At 35.7% G+C, this 19549-nt stretch overlaps 1 protein-coding gene across 3 annotated transcripts in view; it reads left to right on the top strand.

Moving 5' to 3' along the window:
- NRG3 (neuregulin 3) overlaps positions 1-19549 on the top strand; it is a 1226667-nt gene that overhangs the window by 1178749 nt on the left and 28369 nt on the right. For all 3 annotated transcript variants that reach the window (XM_028514215.2, XM_028514214.2, XM_036026736.1), the window contains exons 5-6: positions 503-605; positions 5746-5872. In XM_028514215.2, coding sequence (XP_028370016.1) covers positions 503-605; positions 5746-5872 — 230 coding nt within the window. The remainder of the gene's footprint in view (positions 1-502; positions 606-5745; positions 5873-19549) is intronic.

Raw genomic sequence — 19549 nt, 5'->3', positions numbered from 1 at the left:
ATATACTGGTGTTCTCTTTTATTAGCGATGTCAATAATAGTAGTGGGTGGATAAATTGGAAGCTGACAGCCAAAGCCCAAATCAGAAAATGCAGTGGCATCAGTGTCATATAAAATAAATTGGAAGTCATCACTGGCACAGGAAAGTTCTAATGGACACATATTTGTTTCTGTATCAGATTATTTTAAACCCCACCATAATTTCAAAAAAATGTGTGTTCCTGGTATGCCCTAAGGTCATGGAATGTCTTTTGATAATAAGAAACCTAATTGTGATATCTATGTATGAGTTCTGATTCACCCATGCAGTACAGGGAGTAGCAACCAGTGTTCCTATAGACCATTGCAAAGAAATTGAGTCCTACTAACTTTCTTGTGTTTTCCTATTCATGACAAGACAGTTTGCTTTGAAAGGTTTCTACCAGCTCAAAAGAACAAGGATGGAGGTTGTATCTTCTGTGCCCTGCTAACATCCATTCTAATTCTGTTTTTCATATCCACAGAGAGTGAAGAAGTTTATCAAAGGCAGGTGCTGTCAATTTCATGTATCATCTTTGGACTTGTCATCGTGGGCATGTTCTGTGCAGCATTCTACTTCAAAAGCAAGTAAGACCATTTCCTTCACCTGTTAAAAGGTTACTTCTCAGAGAAAGCACTTTGTCATTCTTTAAGTTCTCAGTCTTTGCTTCAAGCAGAGGGATCTTAATGCAAATTGGCCCATCAAACATCTATAATGACTTAGAATCTTTTGTAGAATGTGGTGAGTGTATATAGCATGTGTATGCATGTGTGTGTGGTTTATCTTTGATGCACATAGTTATCATTTCTCTTTGTGATCATAAAAACTCTGTGCTCTTTGCACATTTTGATTACTTGCCAGAATTAAAGGTTCAGTGTATACCTGTGATTTAGGAGTTAACTGTTCTGAACAGAGAAGTCACTGATGTAGATCTAAACATAATCAACCAGTATCTAGACTTTTCTTTAAAAAAAAGTATTCTTTTTCTTTCATGGTATTTTTACTTGATACTCATAAAGGTTTCAGACAAATATTAAATATGAGTACTATAAAATCTATTTTGATTCACCAGTTGGTATACATCTCTCAAATATGCTCTATAATTCTTTTGCCAAGAAATAAGACCTTCTGCAGATAAAGGTATTTATTTTTTATTAATAAAGTAGGTTATACATATACATATATAGCAAGATGTATATAAGTATATATGTGTATATACATATATATTTATTTTAAATGAACTTTGGTAAAGGTATTCCATTTATGGAAATGGCTCCATCTGCACTTAAAATAAGAAATGCAAATAAACATACTCATTTTTTTTCAGTTTCTTGCAAGGCATGTAGGCTTCAGTATGTTGGCACAGATTCTGTTTCTCCAGCTTGTCTGAAGTCCAGGTCAAAGCATAATTGCTTTTCATTGGACGTATATTTTTCTATTCATTTGCTCTTCTAAAATTGTATCAATTTCCAGATTTAGTCTATGATATCTGTCTGCATGTTGTATATATTGATCTTTAAAATAATAATGGAAGCTTAGGTATGAATCTAGAATTAGTAACTACTACTTTTAAATAAGCTGTTTCAGAATAAAGTTAGATTTTCAGAATTCTTGAAAGTAGTACAGATAGAGTCCTTATGGACAGACTCATTTCCCCGATTATTGTCTTATATAGTATGATACACTTATTATTGATGCAGTAGTACTAACTAAATTGCATGATTCCAGATTTTTTTTGGTTTTTACCTATTGTGCTTTTTTTTGTTCCAGGGTCACACCCAGGGTCACATTACATTTAATTATCACATCTCCTAGGCAACTCTTGGCTGTGAAAGCTGTTAGTGTTCATTTTTTGTATTGCTCATTTTATTTTTTTTTACTTTTTAACTGATTTTATTGGGATACCATTGGTTAATAAAATTATATAGGTTTCAGGTGTTACCTTTCATTTTTAAGCACTTATTCTTTGTCAGAGACACTGGGCTTTTTATATGTTATTTTCCATTTTATTACAATTGAAATTGGATGTTATTGCTGCATTTTTTAAATATTAGGATTTAATTTTAAAATATTTTTGTCACAGCCACATAATAGAAAATTACAGATGGGGGGTCTTCATTTTTTAAAAGAATTATTATTAATTTTCCAATTACAGTTGATATTCAATATTGTGTTAGTTTCAGGTATATGACATAGTGATTAGACATTTATATACCTTACCAACAGATGGGGTCTTTGAATTTTCACAGTTCTAGTTTAAATTGTGATTTAAATATGCTCTGTACCACTCCACCATATTTGTCTCATATAACCCTTTCACTAGATAGCGAAATTGCTTGGAGTGAATCAGGAATGTCTTCCCTGGTGCAACCCAGAGCACTATTTATTTATTTGTCTAGGGAGGCTACATTACATAGTAGTCAGGATTTCACACATGCCAGCCATGCCTGCATTCACATGTTCAGTATGCCACTTGCTTGCAAATTACATCCAGTCCCTTACCCTTTGTTTCCTTTTTGGTAAAATATGGCCAAAAATATATCTACCTCCTAGAATATATTAAGGATTAATGGGATAATACTGTAAAAATGACAACATAGTGTTAAAAGAGTAAATACTCAATGAAGGCTTGCTGTTGTTAGCAGCAATGTGTTTCTACTCCAGAACTTAGAGCCTGGGGAACCTCATGCAAAAGTGTACAATGGAGCAGAGAGGAGTAATCACTCCTGACTGGGCTCTACAAGAGTCTCCTTATGTGTGCTGTATGCAAGAAAGAAAATGTGTATTTAACAATAAGCAAATTACTATGAAGTAGTACTTTATCACTTATTTTTAGAGTGTAATTTATGGTGGAGCACATTTAAATTAAAAACTGATTATCACAACCCCAAGAATAGAGAACAGGTCAAAAGCTAGAGGACTTCTGTCTCCAGGGCTGTCAGTCTCCCCCACTCTGGGCAGCAGGTGTGCTCTGAGACCAACATCCGGGGCTCAGCAAGCTATCAGGGGGTTTAATGAAAACACTGTTCAATATCAGATTCATTATGGGGGACTCAGAGGACTGAGCCACCAGAGCCTGCTCAGCTGGGACACATTTTCATTACAAAACAAATAAATAAGAAAATGTGAGGAGAATAAAGTGATAATAAAATTGGAAGCCTTTTCCAAGTGGAGTTATAGTTCTCATTAAGAATATATTTCCTTCTTTGAGTACAATTTTCAGCCATGGTCTTCATTTATTTTTCTTGACCTAAGAGGAATGCCACATCAAACACCAAGCATCTAATTTATATAGCTGAAAGCAATGTACATTTTTATAACACCCTGACATTACACTCTCTGTGCTTATTACTGGAATTATAAGCCACCTCCAAAAACCTTGGGCAGATTCCACCTTGACCTTTCCTCATGTTCACACATACTTTAAGGTTTTATATGGGTATAGTTTCTTTACGTTATCTCAAAAGGCCCACATCTTCTAGGATTCTAGGGCCTCTCTATCATTGGTTTCTAAATACATTCACTTGAACCTCTATCCTATATATTGGGTTGTACTGTTTCTGGCCAGAGAGCCAGGGGTTATCCCAAATCTCACATTCTCTCAGTCATTTATGTTTTAATGACCAAGAGATGACCCATAATCCCTGATTCCACCATTCTGGTCCTTTCTCCATTCTCTTGTCACTCTTGGTATGGTATGACCTCACCAGATAGAACATCACAGAAAATGGTTAGCTTGTGAAAGTTTGAAGGTAATATGATTAGGTAGAAGAGAAGAACACCTTCTTGAATTTAGAGGATTTTCTGAGTTAATTAAACCCCAACATCTCTGAAGGACATAATGAAGGAAATTCTCATCACTCACAATAAGTCAGTATATTCTATATTTCCCCAAAATTAGATTATGGAATTACTGAAAAGATAGCATTTCTATTTAATTCTCAGAAGAGTAATTGGGTCCTTTCTCTGTGCCAAGCCTCTTCTCGCTGCTTCATGATTATTTATTCATGTGGGACCTGGTTTTCCCTTTGCCTCATCAGTGAATCCTGATAGGATTTTGTGGCTGTAATGTGCTTCTAAAAATGCTGATGATTGATTTATTTTTAACAATAGGCTATAGGTTAGCTGTTAGGAAGTAGATAGATTATTATAACTGGATTAAAGCCACTAAGAGTCCTGGAGATAAAAGCAACACCCTCACTTTCACCCATAAATGGTTGAAAAGATGAAAGATCAAAAGAAGCAATGACTCAGAATCTCCAAATCCTGTAGCAAATGCTGTGACTTGCTTGTGAGAGATGCAATTAATACTATCTTTTTTTTCACTTTGATCCACTGTTCTAATTCCTCTGCAGCATCCTTCCTATCCAAGCTTGCTAAATGATGAGGAAGGGAAAAGATCAATATGCCACATGTACTCTCACTTTAGTTTCCACAGTATGGAAGATAGCTTTTAAAAATTCTGTCTGCAGATGAGGAAACTGAGGCTCAGAAATGGTTAGGATATCAATTGTTTTTGACTTAGGATGCAAATCCCAATCACTCTGATACATGAACCTAAGCTCTGCAGAGTGCTTCCTGGCTGGTGAAGCTCCATACAAGAGCCAGTGTTCCTATATACTCCACCAGAGCTCTGACCTTGACAAGGCCTTAGGGAAGAGACAAAGTTAGCGCAGATGATTCTGAAAGGTGTTTTTGTTTCCTTTCTTTTGATTGTTTGTTTGTTTTATTGGTGCTGCTGCTCTTTTATTTAATTGCTGCAAAGCTTTGGGGAGAGAGCAGTTAATAATGCAGTGATTTGTTGCATCTCAGATAAGCGTCACCTCACATATGCAGGCAGGAGTACTTTATTTGGATTCTAAAAATTGAGAGTAGTCTCCACATTCACACTAAGAAGCTATGGGTCACAGGCAAGTGTTTTGACGATTTAGAGTGGTGTTTAAGAGTATAGAACATGCAGCCATACTGACTGGATTCAAATCTAGCTCACTACTTACTAGCTATGTAAATGTGGGCAAACAATTTAAATTTCTGTGTCTCAGTTTTCTCACCTAGTAAATAAGTATAGAATTAATGCTTCATCACACAGAATGAAGAATAAGTGAACTGATGTTTGGCACATAGTACATGCTCTTTAAGTATTCACTATTTTTGTTATTTATAAAAACAATTTACAAAGGGATAAAAAATTATATGTAGGGTTGATGATAATAATAAATGAGCTGTTTATAAATGGTAAAAAAAGAAACTATATACATGTTATGGTACATATGCCAGCCACACAATCAAGCTACACATATTTGAATTAGGCAGATATACATGTATATCTGTTATATACATGTAACTTTTCAAGTATGTTATATGTGGCTGTTAGGCCTAAGCTTCACATTTTCCACTGGTCACTTTTTCTGAACATTTCTAATTATTTGCATCTGACCACTGAGGGGTTGGGACCTCTTGCATCCATGAGGGCAAGAACAATACATTGTGTTTCTGTCTTCAGAGCACCATTGGCTGTGAGTCCCTGGGTGATGATGGATAATATCATATTCTTTCCAAATTGGAAATAGTTCTTGGTGGAGTTGAAAATGAAGGAAGGATTCTCTTTGTTAACTGAGTTTATCTAGCTTTAGCAACTGACAAATATAGATGATAGGAATGAATGAAAAATATATGCATAGCATAAATTTATGTAACTATACATTTTTTTTTTACTTAAACCAACAGAAAGCAAACTAAGCAAATTCAAGAGCAGCTGAAAGAGCCACAAAATGGTAAAAACTACAACCTCAAAGTGTCCAGTGCAATGGCAAAGTCAGAACACTTGGTGAAGAATCACGTCCAGCTGCAAAATGTAAGTTACGTGTCTCTACCTCCCTTCCCACAGCTCACCTCAGTGCTTCCAGTCCCCAGGGATGGGGAGCCTGCGATCAGACTCATATATTTAGTGCTTTGTAGATTTTTCCTTATATCACATGGGAGTCCCATGTGCGCACATGAATGAGTATGTGTCTGGATGAAAGAAAAACATTAAATCTCAGATCTTGATTACAATAGGTAATATAAATTAGTCCCTGGAAGCAAAAAGAGTTTCAGTTGTTTGTTCCATAATCATTTACTGAACCCTTACTTTGCATCAGAAATCGTGCTGGGCAGGAAGGATACAGTGTTCACTACCAGATGGGAATTTATATATAATAAGAAATACAAACACCAGAACCAGAGGTGTGTAGGCTGAGATGGTTGATACTGGAACAGAAATTGGAAAAGAGATGAGAGGGGAATGGGGGCTAGGAGAGGTGAAGCATTTATGGAGGCTGCCTCTTAATAAAGTCAGATTTGAGCTGGGTTTTGAAGAATATGAAAGGTTCATCAGATAGTCAAAAATTAAAGGATAAAATACTAGAATGAACAGAAAGAATAAAATTATGTAATCTTAAGAATCCATGCTATGTTCTGGCATCCCAGCATAAGGGGTATGAGAGAAATCCAAGGTGAGAGAGGTGGGAGGTGAGAGTTGTGGTGTCAGTCAATACTTCTAACAATTTGAAATTAAATGCAAACTCTTTGAATCCTATGTCTTTCTAAAGTAGTTGTAGTCATTTCTGAGATATACTGCAAAACACTAATTTTAAGGCAAGTGAATACTGTCTAAGGCATACTGAAATATTCTTCTCAGGGTAGCAATTTTGCCCCCACACAAGACTTCACTTTCAGATTCTCAGGCACAAAGTGAAGAAACAAAGGCCATGGTGTAAACCTAGTATTTGAGTATAATAGGCAATCACCCAGGACACTTTCCACTCTTCCAAATGTGTAAATCACTGGGAATTTATACATCATTTGTGATTCTAAGAAATCATTACCCAAAAAGTTACCATTATGTTGGGCATAACAGATGTACTTAGATGTTTAATTCAGAGTTCATAAATAAGAATTGCTTCCCAGCAAAGTTTTATTTAACTTGTAATCATGGCTATATGCAGAGATTGCTCTTTTCTGAAATGAAGAGAATGCTTTTGCTAATGATTTCTAATGGATATAATCCCACCATCCTAAAACAAATGCAGTGATGGAGGGCTTCAATTACTTAGCAACTGGACCCGTCCAAGATGAACAAAGCTAGCCAGTAGTTCAAATGATAAAGACTGATTGTAATCAGCAATATCCTATTGCATTATGGAAGAGGGTCCAGTGTGAAATGAACTCAACTTCAATTTGTACAGAGGTGACTGGGTATTTTAAAGAAAGGATAACAGAATGGGTAGGGGAAACAGTGGGGGTTTCAGAGAATCAGGGAAATGAAAAATTACAGAGTTGGTCAGTGTAAATGTGACTAGGCTAGCTGTGTCTGTTAGCTAGCAATTATTGAATTTAGGATTCTGTACTTCTAGAGAGACTGGGAGACAGAAGCCCTATCCTTCCTAGTGATTTACATTTCAAAGAAATGGTTTTCAGGTCCTTGAGAGACACTCCTTAGATGCAGGAGTGACACCTCAGAGTGACAAAGGAGAATTTCTGATTGTAAACCCTTTTTAGTAAATGCTCTAGAAAAGGCAGGTCAGGGACCCATGCTCAAGTGTTAGCTAGATCAAACTGTAAATTCCTTTGGAGGCCTTGAGAGGTTTTTGTTGTTGTTTTAGTTTTGTTTTGTTTTCAGGCAATCCCTTTCAAGTGTATCTAGGGTCATCCTAAGGGTGCAGTCTTGAGTTGGTTAGAGTTTACTCAAGTCTTTTAGTGTATCTGTGAGTGGGTGAGTAGATGAAACCATTAGGACTGAGAACTGACAGTTTTTATAGGCCAAAGTGTAGCTCTCCTCAAAAAGAAGACTTGGAGAGCCTATCTAAAGTTTGCCTGTCAAGAAGAGTGCCTTTGTCAGATCCTGTGCATTTTACAGGGTTATAGCAAAACATACACACTGTTTTGTATCCCTTATTTTTACCCCACTAAACATCTGATCAATACCATATTCTGTCTTATTTGTAATTTTTATAAATTCATTTGGGAGATAGGGTAAAAGTCCACACATAGTGGCCACTTCACACTTTTTCATCCTTCCCCTCCTAGTAGACATTCATGTTCTTCCCATTGTATTTTATGAAAGCAGTATTAAAATAAACTTCACTCCTGTGCTCCTCCCACCCTTCATTTGATTGACTTTATTAGGATTAGACAAACATAAAGGAAATTACTAATTGTAAGGATTCCAGCACTTGAAAGACCTTTGAGTACAGGTGATTTTCTTTTCTTTTTTTTTCTCCCTCTTCCCTTGTCTCCAGCCTGTGCCTCCTGCCAGGACATTTTGTATGTTGTCCCAGAGCAGCAGAGAGTCAATCCAAATGGATCATGTCCATGGGGCCCCCACTAGGACAAGGGGATTCATCTTTTTATGTTCACCCCATTTTTTAATAAAGAGGGTGTATATAAAGGACATTTTTTCTCTGAGTAGTGATGAGGTCACCCAGGATAATACATTTCAAGAGATCATCAGTGTATAGGGCTAAACAGAAATTGGGAATTCAAGCAGAGAATAGACATGAGAGGAAGGCTTTTAAGGACCCTGAAAAAAGAAAAGTGCGTTAAAGACACATATGCATGCCAGCTTGGAGTAGAGGGCAGAGGTGCTGATAAATACACTCTAATGCATAGGATAGCCACCCCCAACAGAAAAATTACCAAGAGTGGTATGCAAGTCCAGAGCCCAAGCTCAAGCTGCAAAATATGTCCATTAAGCCTAGCATAGGAGTTCTGTCACCACCTTTCCCATGCTCCCACTACGAGCATTTATTTCTACTATGTGGTGAATGCCATATTATCCAAATACACTATAATCCTTGGGAGGAAAAATTTCCTACTTGCTTACTGTATCAGGGAAATCTGTTTGTATTTTATCTGGCAGTGCAGGTTAACTTGTTTGCAAATTGCAGTGTTTAACAAATGAATTACCTGTGTCTGGCATTCCCTTAAGTTCATTAAACATTCATGGGGAAGAGTTTCACTTTACAGTTGTTTAACTAGATGTGGAACACCTGGTCCAGTGAAGTGACATGATAGCCTGGAAACACTTGACTTTGAGGCTGCAGAGCTAGACCTGGCAGTGAGTGCCTTAGAAGCATTTAGTCTTCTCCATCATTTACAGATGAAGCATTTGTGACACAAAGAGATGCACTGACCTCATTTACTTGTGTCATCTGTGAGAGAGACAGTCAGGGCTGCAATTATAACCTCCAAACCAGTCAAGGGAGTGAACTTCTCAGCTTGGTTCAGAGATCAGAAAGAGAAGTAAGCAAAAGCAAGATGTGTGTGTGTGTGTGTGTGTGTGTGTGTGTGTGTGTGTTCTAGTAAGTACCAGGCACTTAAATACCACGGAAATAATAATGACCAAAAATGACATTGTCTCTACTTTCAAAGAGCTTACTGATTACTCTAGGTGATAGAAGCTAGTCAAATAATATACCACAACATATATGCCAAGACCTATAGCCAACAGTGAACAGTACTGTTAGAGCTTATAGAAGGCTGGTCTGGGAGTTAACCTGACAATGGGAACGACAAAGAACTCTGAGAAGAGGCAATTAACATGTGCTCAGTCCCCTGATTGAACAGACACCTAGTTGAGGTGGGGTGGTGGGTGAGTTTGGTAAAGGGTGGGGATACAGAAGAATGCTTGCTGTGTGTTGTGTCTGGAAAGGGTGACTACCTGTTATTTTGCTTCAGTGGAAATGCATTAAAGTTTGATAACAATTTTTAGAGTTTTTTTCTGCTCTGTTACATTGTGCCAAAATTTTCAAAATAGCAACAATGGTCAAGTTGTTTTTAATTACTTTCATTAAAGATCCAGATGAAATCATGCTCTAAAACATAACCACTCACTTTCACCATTCTCTGGGCTAATAAGTCAGAATTGAAATAAAGAATCTGTTTGGGTGTGAGTTACAAAAAATCTTTTTTGCATGTGCAAAGCTACAATACTTGCTTTAACACAATTATAAGGTGACCAACATATTTTTCTACTCCATATTACCATTAGTTAAAGATGCAGAATGATGTCAGTTGACCTGTACCATGAAAGCTCATTGATTTGCTAGAGAATCTATTGTGAAAAATTAAATTGCATTATGTTCACAATGAATGGTTCTAAATGCCCTCTTTTAAAGAGTTGATAACTGAATACTATAAGTAAGCACAAATACACATGTTGTGTATACATAAGATGTGAATCGTTATTTTTAAATTAAACTTATTAGGGTGACATTGATTAATAAGATCATATAGGTTTTGAGTGTACCATTCTATGATATAGCATCTGTTTATTGCATTATATGTCCACCATCCAAAGTCAGTTCTTCCTTCACCATGTATTTGACCTCTCTCACCCTTTCCTCTCCCTCTGGTAGCCACCATGCTGTTGTTTTTGTCTATGAGTTTTTGCTTGTTTTTCTTGTCTATTCATTCATTGTTTTCAGTTTATATCCTACATATGAGTGAAATCATACAGTTCTTTTTCTGTCCAACATAATTACTTAGCATTATATTCTCAGGATATAGCCATGTTGTTACAATCTGCAGTATTTCATGTTTTTTATGGCTTAGTAGTATTCCATTGTATATATGTACCACATCTACTTTATGTAGTCATCTAGCAAAGAACACTTCGGTTGTTTTTGTGTCTTAGCCATCATGAATAATGCCTCAACAAACATAGGGGTAAATTATTTTTGTGAATGAATGTTTTCAAATTCATGGGGTAGATACTCATAAGAGGGGTTCCTGGGTCATATAGTAACTCTATTTTCACTTTTTTGAGAACCTCTATACTGTTTTCCGTAGTGGCTATACCAGTTTACATTCCCACCAGCAGTGAATGAGGGTTGCTTTTTCTCCACAACCTCTCCAACATTTATTACTGTCTTATTGATAATAGACATTCTAACAGGTATGAGGTGATATCTCATTGTAGTTTTGCTTTGCATTTCCCTAATAGCTAGTGAAGTTGAACATCTGTTTTGACACAGACATTGATAAACTGGGAGCATTCAGAGTGTGTGCACTAAGTGCTATTGAGTAGGCTTTGTTATGTGCCATTGGGTAGGCTTCAGTCCCTGGAGATTCTGTAGATGAGTGGTGTCCACAATATCCTTTCCTCAACAGCTCTGCTCAGCTCTTGTAGACTCCTGCTTAAGACCCCTTTTAGGGAATCAATATGTCTCGTGTTTGATCTTCCTCTATTTCTGCTGCCTTCTATTTTCCTCAACATTATTATCTTTTAGCAGAAAAATAGACATTTAAAACTGTTTAAAAATACCATCCCCCCTGCCTTTATTGCATGGAGTTCCAGATCAGGGGATTATCAGCTGTGTCAACATTGCTTTCTAACACAAACAGTGCTTTCATTGACCCTCTGACTCCTGCTGAGTGTAAGCTGCAGAGCCAGAAACAACAAGTTGTTACTCTGCTTCCAACATGTGCCTGCTTCCTTTGACTGGTGTATTGATTCCAGTGTACCACCAACAGTGTGTTAGGAGTGAGGTGGGTAACAGTGCAAACAACAGCAACTGTTCTCCGCACCCAGAGCATCTCCACAAGAGTTAACAGAGAAGCCAATAGGGATGAGTGCTGCCACATGAAGTAACAGTATTGACCAGGGCCTACGTGGGTATTTAAAAGAAAATCATTTCAACTCTCTGAGCAAACCCATAAATGGACTGTGGCATCTCCTTATTCACTATTAATGTGATGCTTTGTACATTATGTCAAATGAGATTTTAACAACAGAGATACACACACAAAGAAGTTGAGACCTGTGTAAGTGCAGGGAAAGAACATGGAATCAACTGCTGTACTTTGTAACACTGCATAGAAATTTTAATGGAAGTGCTGCATAAACAGCTAGCCTGAGCAATTCAACTTCACTGAGATATTATCTGATGGATAAAATTGTGCCTGCCTGACTGCTGCCCAGGGATGGAAATGCATATATTTGGGGAGGAACCATAATCAATGCCTTTGGTACAGAGCATAAATTATCCAAATGCTATAACCCTGGTCATTTAAGCTACTTTTAAGGAGGACTGGTGCATACTGTTTTTGCTGAGTGGGTTATACATCTTGAGGGACTATAACTGAGCTACTCATAAAACTAAAGGGAAGCTAAATTCAGCCCTCAGTCTCTAAATTCTTTTTTCTTCATTTTTGATGTGTGTCTTTTACTTTTTAAAAATCTTTTATTTTTTTAAGTAGACTTTGTTTTTTTAGAGCAGTTTTAGATTTACAGAAAGGTTGTGAAGATAATGCAAAGTTCTTATATGCTATACTCAGTTTCCCCTGTTTTTAAGATAGCACATAACTATGGTACATTTGATACAGTTAATGAACCCCTATTGATGGATTGTTATTAAATCACATCCATAGTTTACTGAAATGTCCTTAGATTTTACCTAATTGCTTCTTCTGTTTCAGAATCCCATTTAGGAAACATTACATTTAGTTGCTATGTCTCCTTAGGCTCCTCTTGGCTGTGACAGATTGGCAGATTTTTTGTGTGTTAATGATCACGACAGTTTTTAGGAGTACCAGTCCACTATTTTTTGTTGGGATGGTCATCTGGTGGAATTGGTTTGACGATTTTCTCATGATTACAATGGTGTTAACCAGGTTTTGGGTGAAAGGCAATAGAAGTAAAGTACTATTTTTATTACATATCAAAATTGCACACTATCAATATGATTTATCACTGATGATGATTATTTTTGTCATCTATCTGAGGTAGCAATTACTAGTTGTCTCTGCATGATGTTACTCTTTTTCCTCTCATCCTTTCTATAGAGTTCTGCTTGGGAGGAAGTGACTATGTGTAACACACACTTAGTGAGTGGGGATTGCATTCCCCTTTTGTGAGGATGGAGTATCTACCTAAGTTACTCGGAATTCTATTGCAAAAAGTTTGTCTTGTCTTTCTCACTTATTTATTTATTTCATCATTTAAGGGTATGAACTTGTGGATAGCTATTTTATACTTTGAGTTATAATCCAAGAGTTAAATACTATTTTATTTATGATTATTTTTTTCAGCTTTGACCACTGATAGTTCTTGTAATTGGTCCCTGTGTCACTTTGGCACAATTGATCAATGTGGGGTACTTGGGGCTTTTAATTGAGCATGTCTTTGTTTCTTGGCACTCTGAGCAGAAAGAAAAAAAACAATATATACACTAGACAATGCTTATATGCAGTATTTTCATCTTTAGTTGTATAGATTCCACTCATTTCCAAAGTTGCTCAGGACAGCAGTTCCCTGAGCCCCACCTTCCACTGATATTCTTTTCTTTCACAATTGTTGTTCAAGTACAGTTGTTTCCATTTTCACTCCACCTTGGCCCCCCACCCCACCTGTCTCTGCCTCCCACCCTCAAACATACCTTCTTTGGCTTTGTCCATGTGTCCTATATACATGTTCCTTGATGACTCTTCCCCTATTTTTTTCCATTATCCCTCTTTCTTCTCGCCTCTGGTTACTGTCAGTTTGTTCTTTCATACATTTCTAACACAGTTAGTTTCTCTTGTCAGAGTTGGCATTCCTTCCTGGGATATCCAGGCCTCTTAAATTATGCTTATTTTTTGTTAATAGATATAGTTTTTAATACATAAAAGGGTATTAGGTTTACCTATTTCACCTTGTATGAATTATGTAATTTGTGTCTTTCAAAAAATTAATCCTTTTCAACTAATTTATCAAATTTGAGGGCATAGAATTGTTCATATGTCCCTTTTTTAACCTTTTTATGTCCAGGGGAGGAGTAGTGATGACCCCTCTGTCACTTCGATTGTTGGTCATCTTCTCTCTCTTTTTTCTGGATTAATATGAGTAGGAATTGTCCAATATTATTGATCATCTTAAAGAATCATCTTTGCTTTTATTTATTTTCTCTATTCTTTTCCTGTTTTCAATTTTATTAATTTCTTCTCTAAATTCTATAATTTCTTTTCTTCTATTTGTTTTAGGTTTAAATTACTCTTCCTAGCATCTTAAGGTGAAGATTGAGATGATTGATTTTAGATATTTCTTTCTTTCAAATACAAGAATTCAATGTTTTAAATTTATCTCTAATTGCTATTTTGTTACTTTCCACAAATAATGACAAGTTGTATCTTTATTTTCATTTAGTTAAAAATATTTCAAAATTTATCTTAGGCTTTTTGTTTGACCTTTCTGTTATTTACAAGTGTGCTGTTTAATTTCTAAATAGTTTTGGATTTTCCAACTATCTTTTTTTTATTGATTATTAGTTTAATTCAATGTAGTCTAAGAATACATTTTATATAATTCTATTTTTTGAACTACTTAAGGTGTACTTTATGTCCAAGGATGTGTTTTAGGGTAATGAATGCTTCCTGTTAGTTTGAGAAGAATGTGTAGTTCGTTGTTTTGGAAGGAGTATTTTTCGAATATCAGTTAGATCTGATTGATTGAAGGTAATGTCCTGATGAATTATATTGATAGTGATTTTCTGCCGTATGGACCTGCCAGTTACTCACAGAGGAGTGCTGAGCTCTCCAAGTACAATAGTGGGTATGTCTATTTCTCCTTGCAGTTCTATCAGTTTTTGCCTTATGAATTTTGATGCTTTTTTAGGCACATACATGTTAAGAACAATTTTATCTCCTTTGAGAATTGGCTCCTTTATCATCAGGTAAATGATACTTCTTTTATCCCTCTTTATCCTTAATACTTTTCCTTATTCTGAAGTCTACTTTATCTGAAAATAATATACCTACTCCATATTTTTTTTATCTGAGTTAGGATAATATATCTTCCTCTTCTGTTATTATTATCCTATCTATGTTTTTATATATAATATAAAGTGGATTTTTTTTGTAGAAAACATAGTTAAATTTTGTTTTCTCATCAATATGGAAAATATCTATTTAATTGATATATTTAGATAATTCATACTTAAAGTGATTATTGATATAGTTCAACTAATATCTGCTATATTTATATTATAATTTATAATGTTTTGTATTTGACCTTTATTTCTTTTGTTCTCCTGTAATTCTTCCTTTTCTGATTTTAATTATTTGATATGATTCTATTTTCTCTCCTCTTCTAGCATACCAATTATACTTCTTTTTTGAATATCTTAGTCATTGTCCAAAGTTTGCAATGTACATTTACAACTAATCACAGTCCATCTTCGAGTAACAATTTATAATTTTATTGGTAGTACAGGTGTTTTATAATGGAGTATTCTGAACTCAACCCCTGTTGTTTATAAAATTGCTGTCAATCATTTAATTTGTATATATACTATATCTACAACATATTACTTTCAAAATCCATTTTATTTGATTTATTAATAATAAAAAGTAAAAAAAATTAATTTACATTTATTACTTCTCTGGCATTTTTTTCTTTATGTAGATCTGACTTTTTGACCTATATTATTTTGTTTCTCCTGAGGAACAACTCAATTTTTTTTGCAAACAAGGTGTACTGGTGATAATTTTTTTTTTTTAGTTTGTATGAGAAAGTCTTTATTTCTCCTTTATTTTTAAGATATAGTTTCACTACAAATATATTTCTAGCTCGGTGTCTTTTTTTAAACACTTTATTTCACTTTTCTGTCTTTTTGTTAGTATGACTTACCAGAAGTCCACTGTATTTCTTAATATTTTTTTCTTCTACAGGTGAGGTTTTTATTTTTTCTGTTTTTTTCAGCATTATATATTATTTTTAATTATATTTTATTGTTTATGCTATTACTGTTGTCCCAGTTTTTCCCTCTTTGCCCACCCCCACCCAGGACCTCCCAACTCCCTCAGGCAATCCCTTCACTGTTATCTACTTCCATGGGTCATGAATATATGTTTTGGGCTATTCTATTCCCTATACTAAACTTTACATCCCCATGCCTATTTTGCAACTGCCATTTTGTACTTCTTTTTTTTATTTCTTTTTTTTATTTCTTTTTTTTATTGTTCAAGTACAATTTTCTGTCTTTTCCTTCCATTCCTCCCCAACACCCCAACCCTCCCCACCTCTTTCCCGTTTCCACTCCCCACCTTGTTATTGTCCATATGTCCTTTATAATTATTCCTGTAAACCTTTCACCCTTTTCCCCCATTATCCCCTCCCCTCTCCCCTCTGGTCACTGTCAGCCTGTTCTCAATTTCAATGTCTTTAGTTATATTTTACTTGCTTGTTCATTTTGTTGTTTAGGTTCCAGTTAAAGGTGAGATCATACGGTATTTTTCTTTCACCGCCTGGATTATTTAATTTAGCATAATGCTCTCCAGTTCCAGCCATGCCATTGCAAAGGGTAGGAGCTCCTTCTTTCTTTCTTTCTGCTGCATAGAATTCCATTATGTAAATTGTACTTTATAATCCCTTCACCATTTTCATCCATCCTCCCAACCTCTCTCCCATCTGTCAACCATCAAAACATTCTCTGTATCTATGATTCTGTTTCTGTTCTTCTTGTTTGTTATTTTTTAAAATTTAATTATTGATAGATATGTATTTATTGTCATTTTATTGTTCATATCTGATCTTCTTCTTCTTAAAGAAGACCCTCTAACATTTCATATAATATTTGTTTGGTGGTAATGACCTCCTCCAGATTTTTCTTGTCTGGTAAGATCTTTATCTGTCCTTCGATTCTAAATGGTAGTTCTGCTTGGTAAAGTAATCTTGGTTCTAAGTCCTTCCTTTTCACTGCTTTGACTATTTTTTGGTAATCCTTTCTAGCCTGCAAAGTAGGCTAGACAGTAAGCTGACAGTTTTATGTTGCTGCTTTTAAGATTCGTTCTTTGTCTTTAACCTTTGTCATTTTAATTATGATGTGTCTGGGTAGGCCTCTTTGGGTTCTTTTTTGGGACTCTCTGTGCTTCCTGTACTTGTGTCTATTTCCTTCACAAAGTTAGGGAAGTTTTCATTTATTATTTTTCAAATAGATTTCTAATTTCTTGCTCTCTCTCTTCTACTTCTAGCTCCCCATGGTGCAAATATTGGTATCCTTGAAATTGTCCCAGAGGCTCCTTACACTACCTTCATGTTTTTTATTCTTTTTTCTTTTTTTAATTATCAATATTGCTTTTTAATAATTTTTATTGTATTTTTCTTCTTTCTGTTCAGGTTTTTTTTCTTTTTGCTTTCCTCAGTTCCAGTTTACTGTTTTGATTCTCTACAGTTGGTTCCCTATAAATTGTTCTTTATTTCAATTAGTATTCTCTCATTTCTGACTGGATTTTTTATGCTGCTAATGTCCTCACTAAGCTCCTTGAGCATCTTTATAACCAGTGTTCTGAACTCTGCATCTAGTATATTGCTTGTCTCCATTTTGTTTAGTTCTTTTTCTGGAATTTTGTCCTTTCTTTCATTTTGGGCTGTGTTTATCTGTCTCCTCATTTTGGGATCCTGCCTGTGTTTGTTTCTGTGTACTAGGTAGAACTACTACATCTCTCAGGATTAATAGAGTGGCCTAATGTTGTAGGTCCAGTGACACAGCCTATCTTATTACCCAGGCTGAGTACTCAAGGTAGGCCCACTGTGTGGGCTTTGTACACCCTTCTTTTGTGATTGAGCCTTAACTGCTATTGGCATGTCCAAGGTTAGCCACTGCCTGTGTTCTGTCTGTAGTCATATAGCATAAGTATAAAACAATCTGCAGATGGTTGCTACTTGAGTTGGGCTTAGAGGTACTCAGTCAAGGCCAAGCTGTGAACCAAGAAAGGCCACTCCTAGTGCTGGTCCTGGAACAACTTAGTGACAGGTATGGGGCTCATTAAAGTCAGATGCTGCTTGTTTGAGAGAATTTAGGAAAATCTGAAGCATGGGCCAAGACATGCCATTCATATGGAAAAGTCACTGGAAACAGCTTGAAAGGGCCAGAAAGTTAGGTGGGGTAGGGCCTCAGTGAATGACTACAGTGAGGCAAACAGTGTGAGCCAGGTTGATGGATTTTTAGTTATGATGTCTGCTTGCTGGCTCTGTGGCTCTGTGGGGGCAAGGTTCAGAAAAGGAGCAATGGTCTCTGCCAGCATTTCTGTCTGGAAGAAAGCTGACCCTCAGCTCGTGCCCTGATGACAGTTTCTCCCCATATTTCTCTGATGCCTTTCAATCTACTGCTGTCATGCTGGAGCTTAGAGGGAGTGAGACTGAGTAAATTCATGCCCAGGCCCTTAAATAGAAACTGCCTGATATTCCAGCCATTTCTGTCCTCCAAAGCCTCAATCCCCTTGGGATTTTACAGCCACAGGTTATATGAACCTATCTTCCTGGCATTGAGAACCTGGGATGGGGAGCCTAGTCTGGGGCTGGAACCCCTTACTTTTGGGATATCCCTCCCAAATTTTTACATGAAACCTATGGGTATAGGACCAGCCTCTTCCATATCTCATCCTTTTCTACCAGTCTTGATATGGTTGGTTTCTTCTTTAATTTCACAGCTGTAGAACTTCCATTCAGCTTAATTTATGATGGTTTTGAATCACGGTTGTTCTATAGTTCGATTGTAATTTGGATGTGGTTGTGCAAGGAGGAGAGCCTTATTTGCCATCTTAACCTGAAGTCAAGCATTTTATTTTGTTTTTGTGTTATTTTTTCCTTTCTTTTTTTAAAAATAGTTTTTATATCATAGTTTGACTATGATATTCTGCAGTATAGATTTTTTCATATTTATCTTTCATGATATTTTGTGTTCTGTGAACTTCCTATACCTGTGGCTTGGTATCTGTTTATAATTTTGGAAAATTATAGGTTATTATTACTTGAAACATTTCTCCTGCTCCATTTGCTTTTACTTCTCCTTCTAGTATCCAATTATGCATATGTTATACCATGTGAAATTGCCCACAGTTCTTAAATATTATCTTCTGTTGTCCCCTGCTTCTTCCCCTTTTGTTAACGTTTTGTGTTTCATCAGGAAGTTTCTTTTGACTTACACTCAAGATCACTATTACTTTCCCTTGTTGTGTCCAGTCTACTGATGAGCCTATCAAGTGCATGCCTCATTTATATTACAGTGTTTTTGATTTCTAGCATTCACTTTTAAATATTTCTTAGATTTTTTTCTCTCTACTTAAAAGTACCTGTTTTTACATGCTGTCTACTTTTTCCTTTAGAGCCTTTAACATATTTTTTATTTTTGTTTTAAATTAACTGCCTGACCATTTCAACATGTCTATAGTACCTGAGTCAGGTTCTTGTGATTATTTTCTTTTCAGTCATCAGTTTTTCCTTGTCTTTTAGTATGCCTTATATCCTTTTAGGTTAAAATGTAGGCATAATGTATTAGGTAATAGACAATGTGGTAAATAGACATTTAGTGTAAGGTTTTAGGTTAATCTGGCTTGTAGTTCTGTTTTGTTTAATATTGGCAGTAAACATAGATGCCAAGAACTTTAATACCTTTTGTTGTTTATTTTTTTACTCTATTTTTGTCTTTAGGTTTTCTTAAGAACTTATTGTTTGCGTATACATTATTGATTATTTTATTGTAGTTATTTTATTTTTTTCTTTCCTTCATTTCCC

This window comes from Phyllostomus discolor, chromosome 5 (genome assembly GCF_004126475.2).
Source record: "Phyllostomus discolor isolate MPI-MPIP mPhyDis1 chromosome 5, mPhyDis1.pri.v3, whole genome shotgun sequence".
In the NCBI taxonomy this organism is placed as follows: domain Eukaryota; kingdom Metazoa; phylum Chordata; class Mammalia; order Chiroptera; family Phyllostomidae; genus Phyllostomus; species Phyllostomus discolor.
Note: the sequence above shows the minus strand (reverse complement) of the source record. Positions and strands in the feature narration are given on the sequence as shown.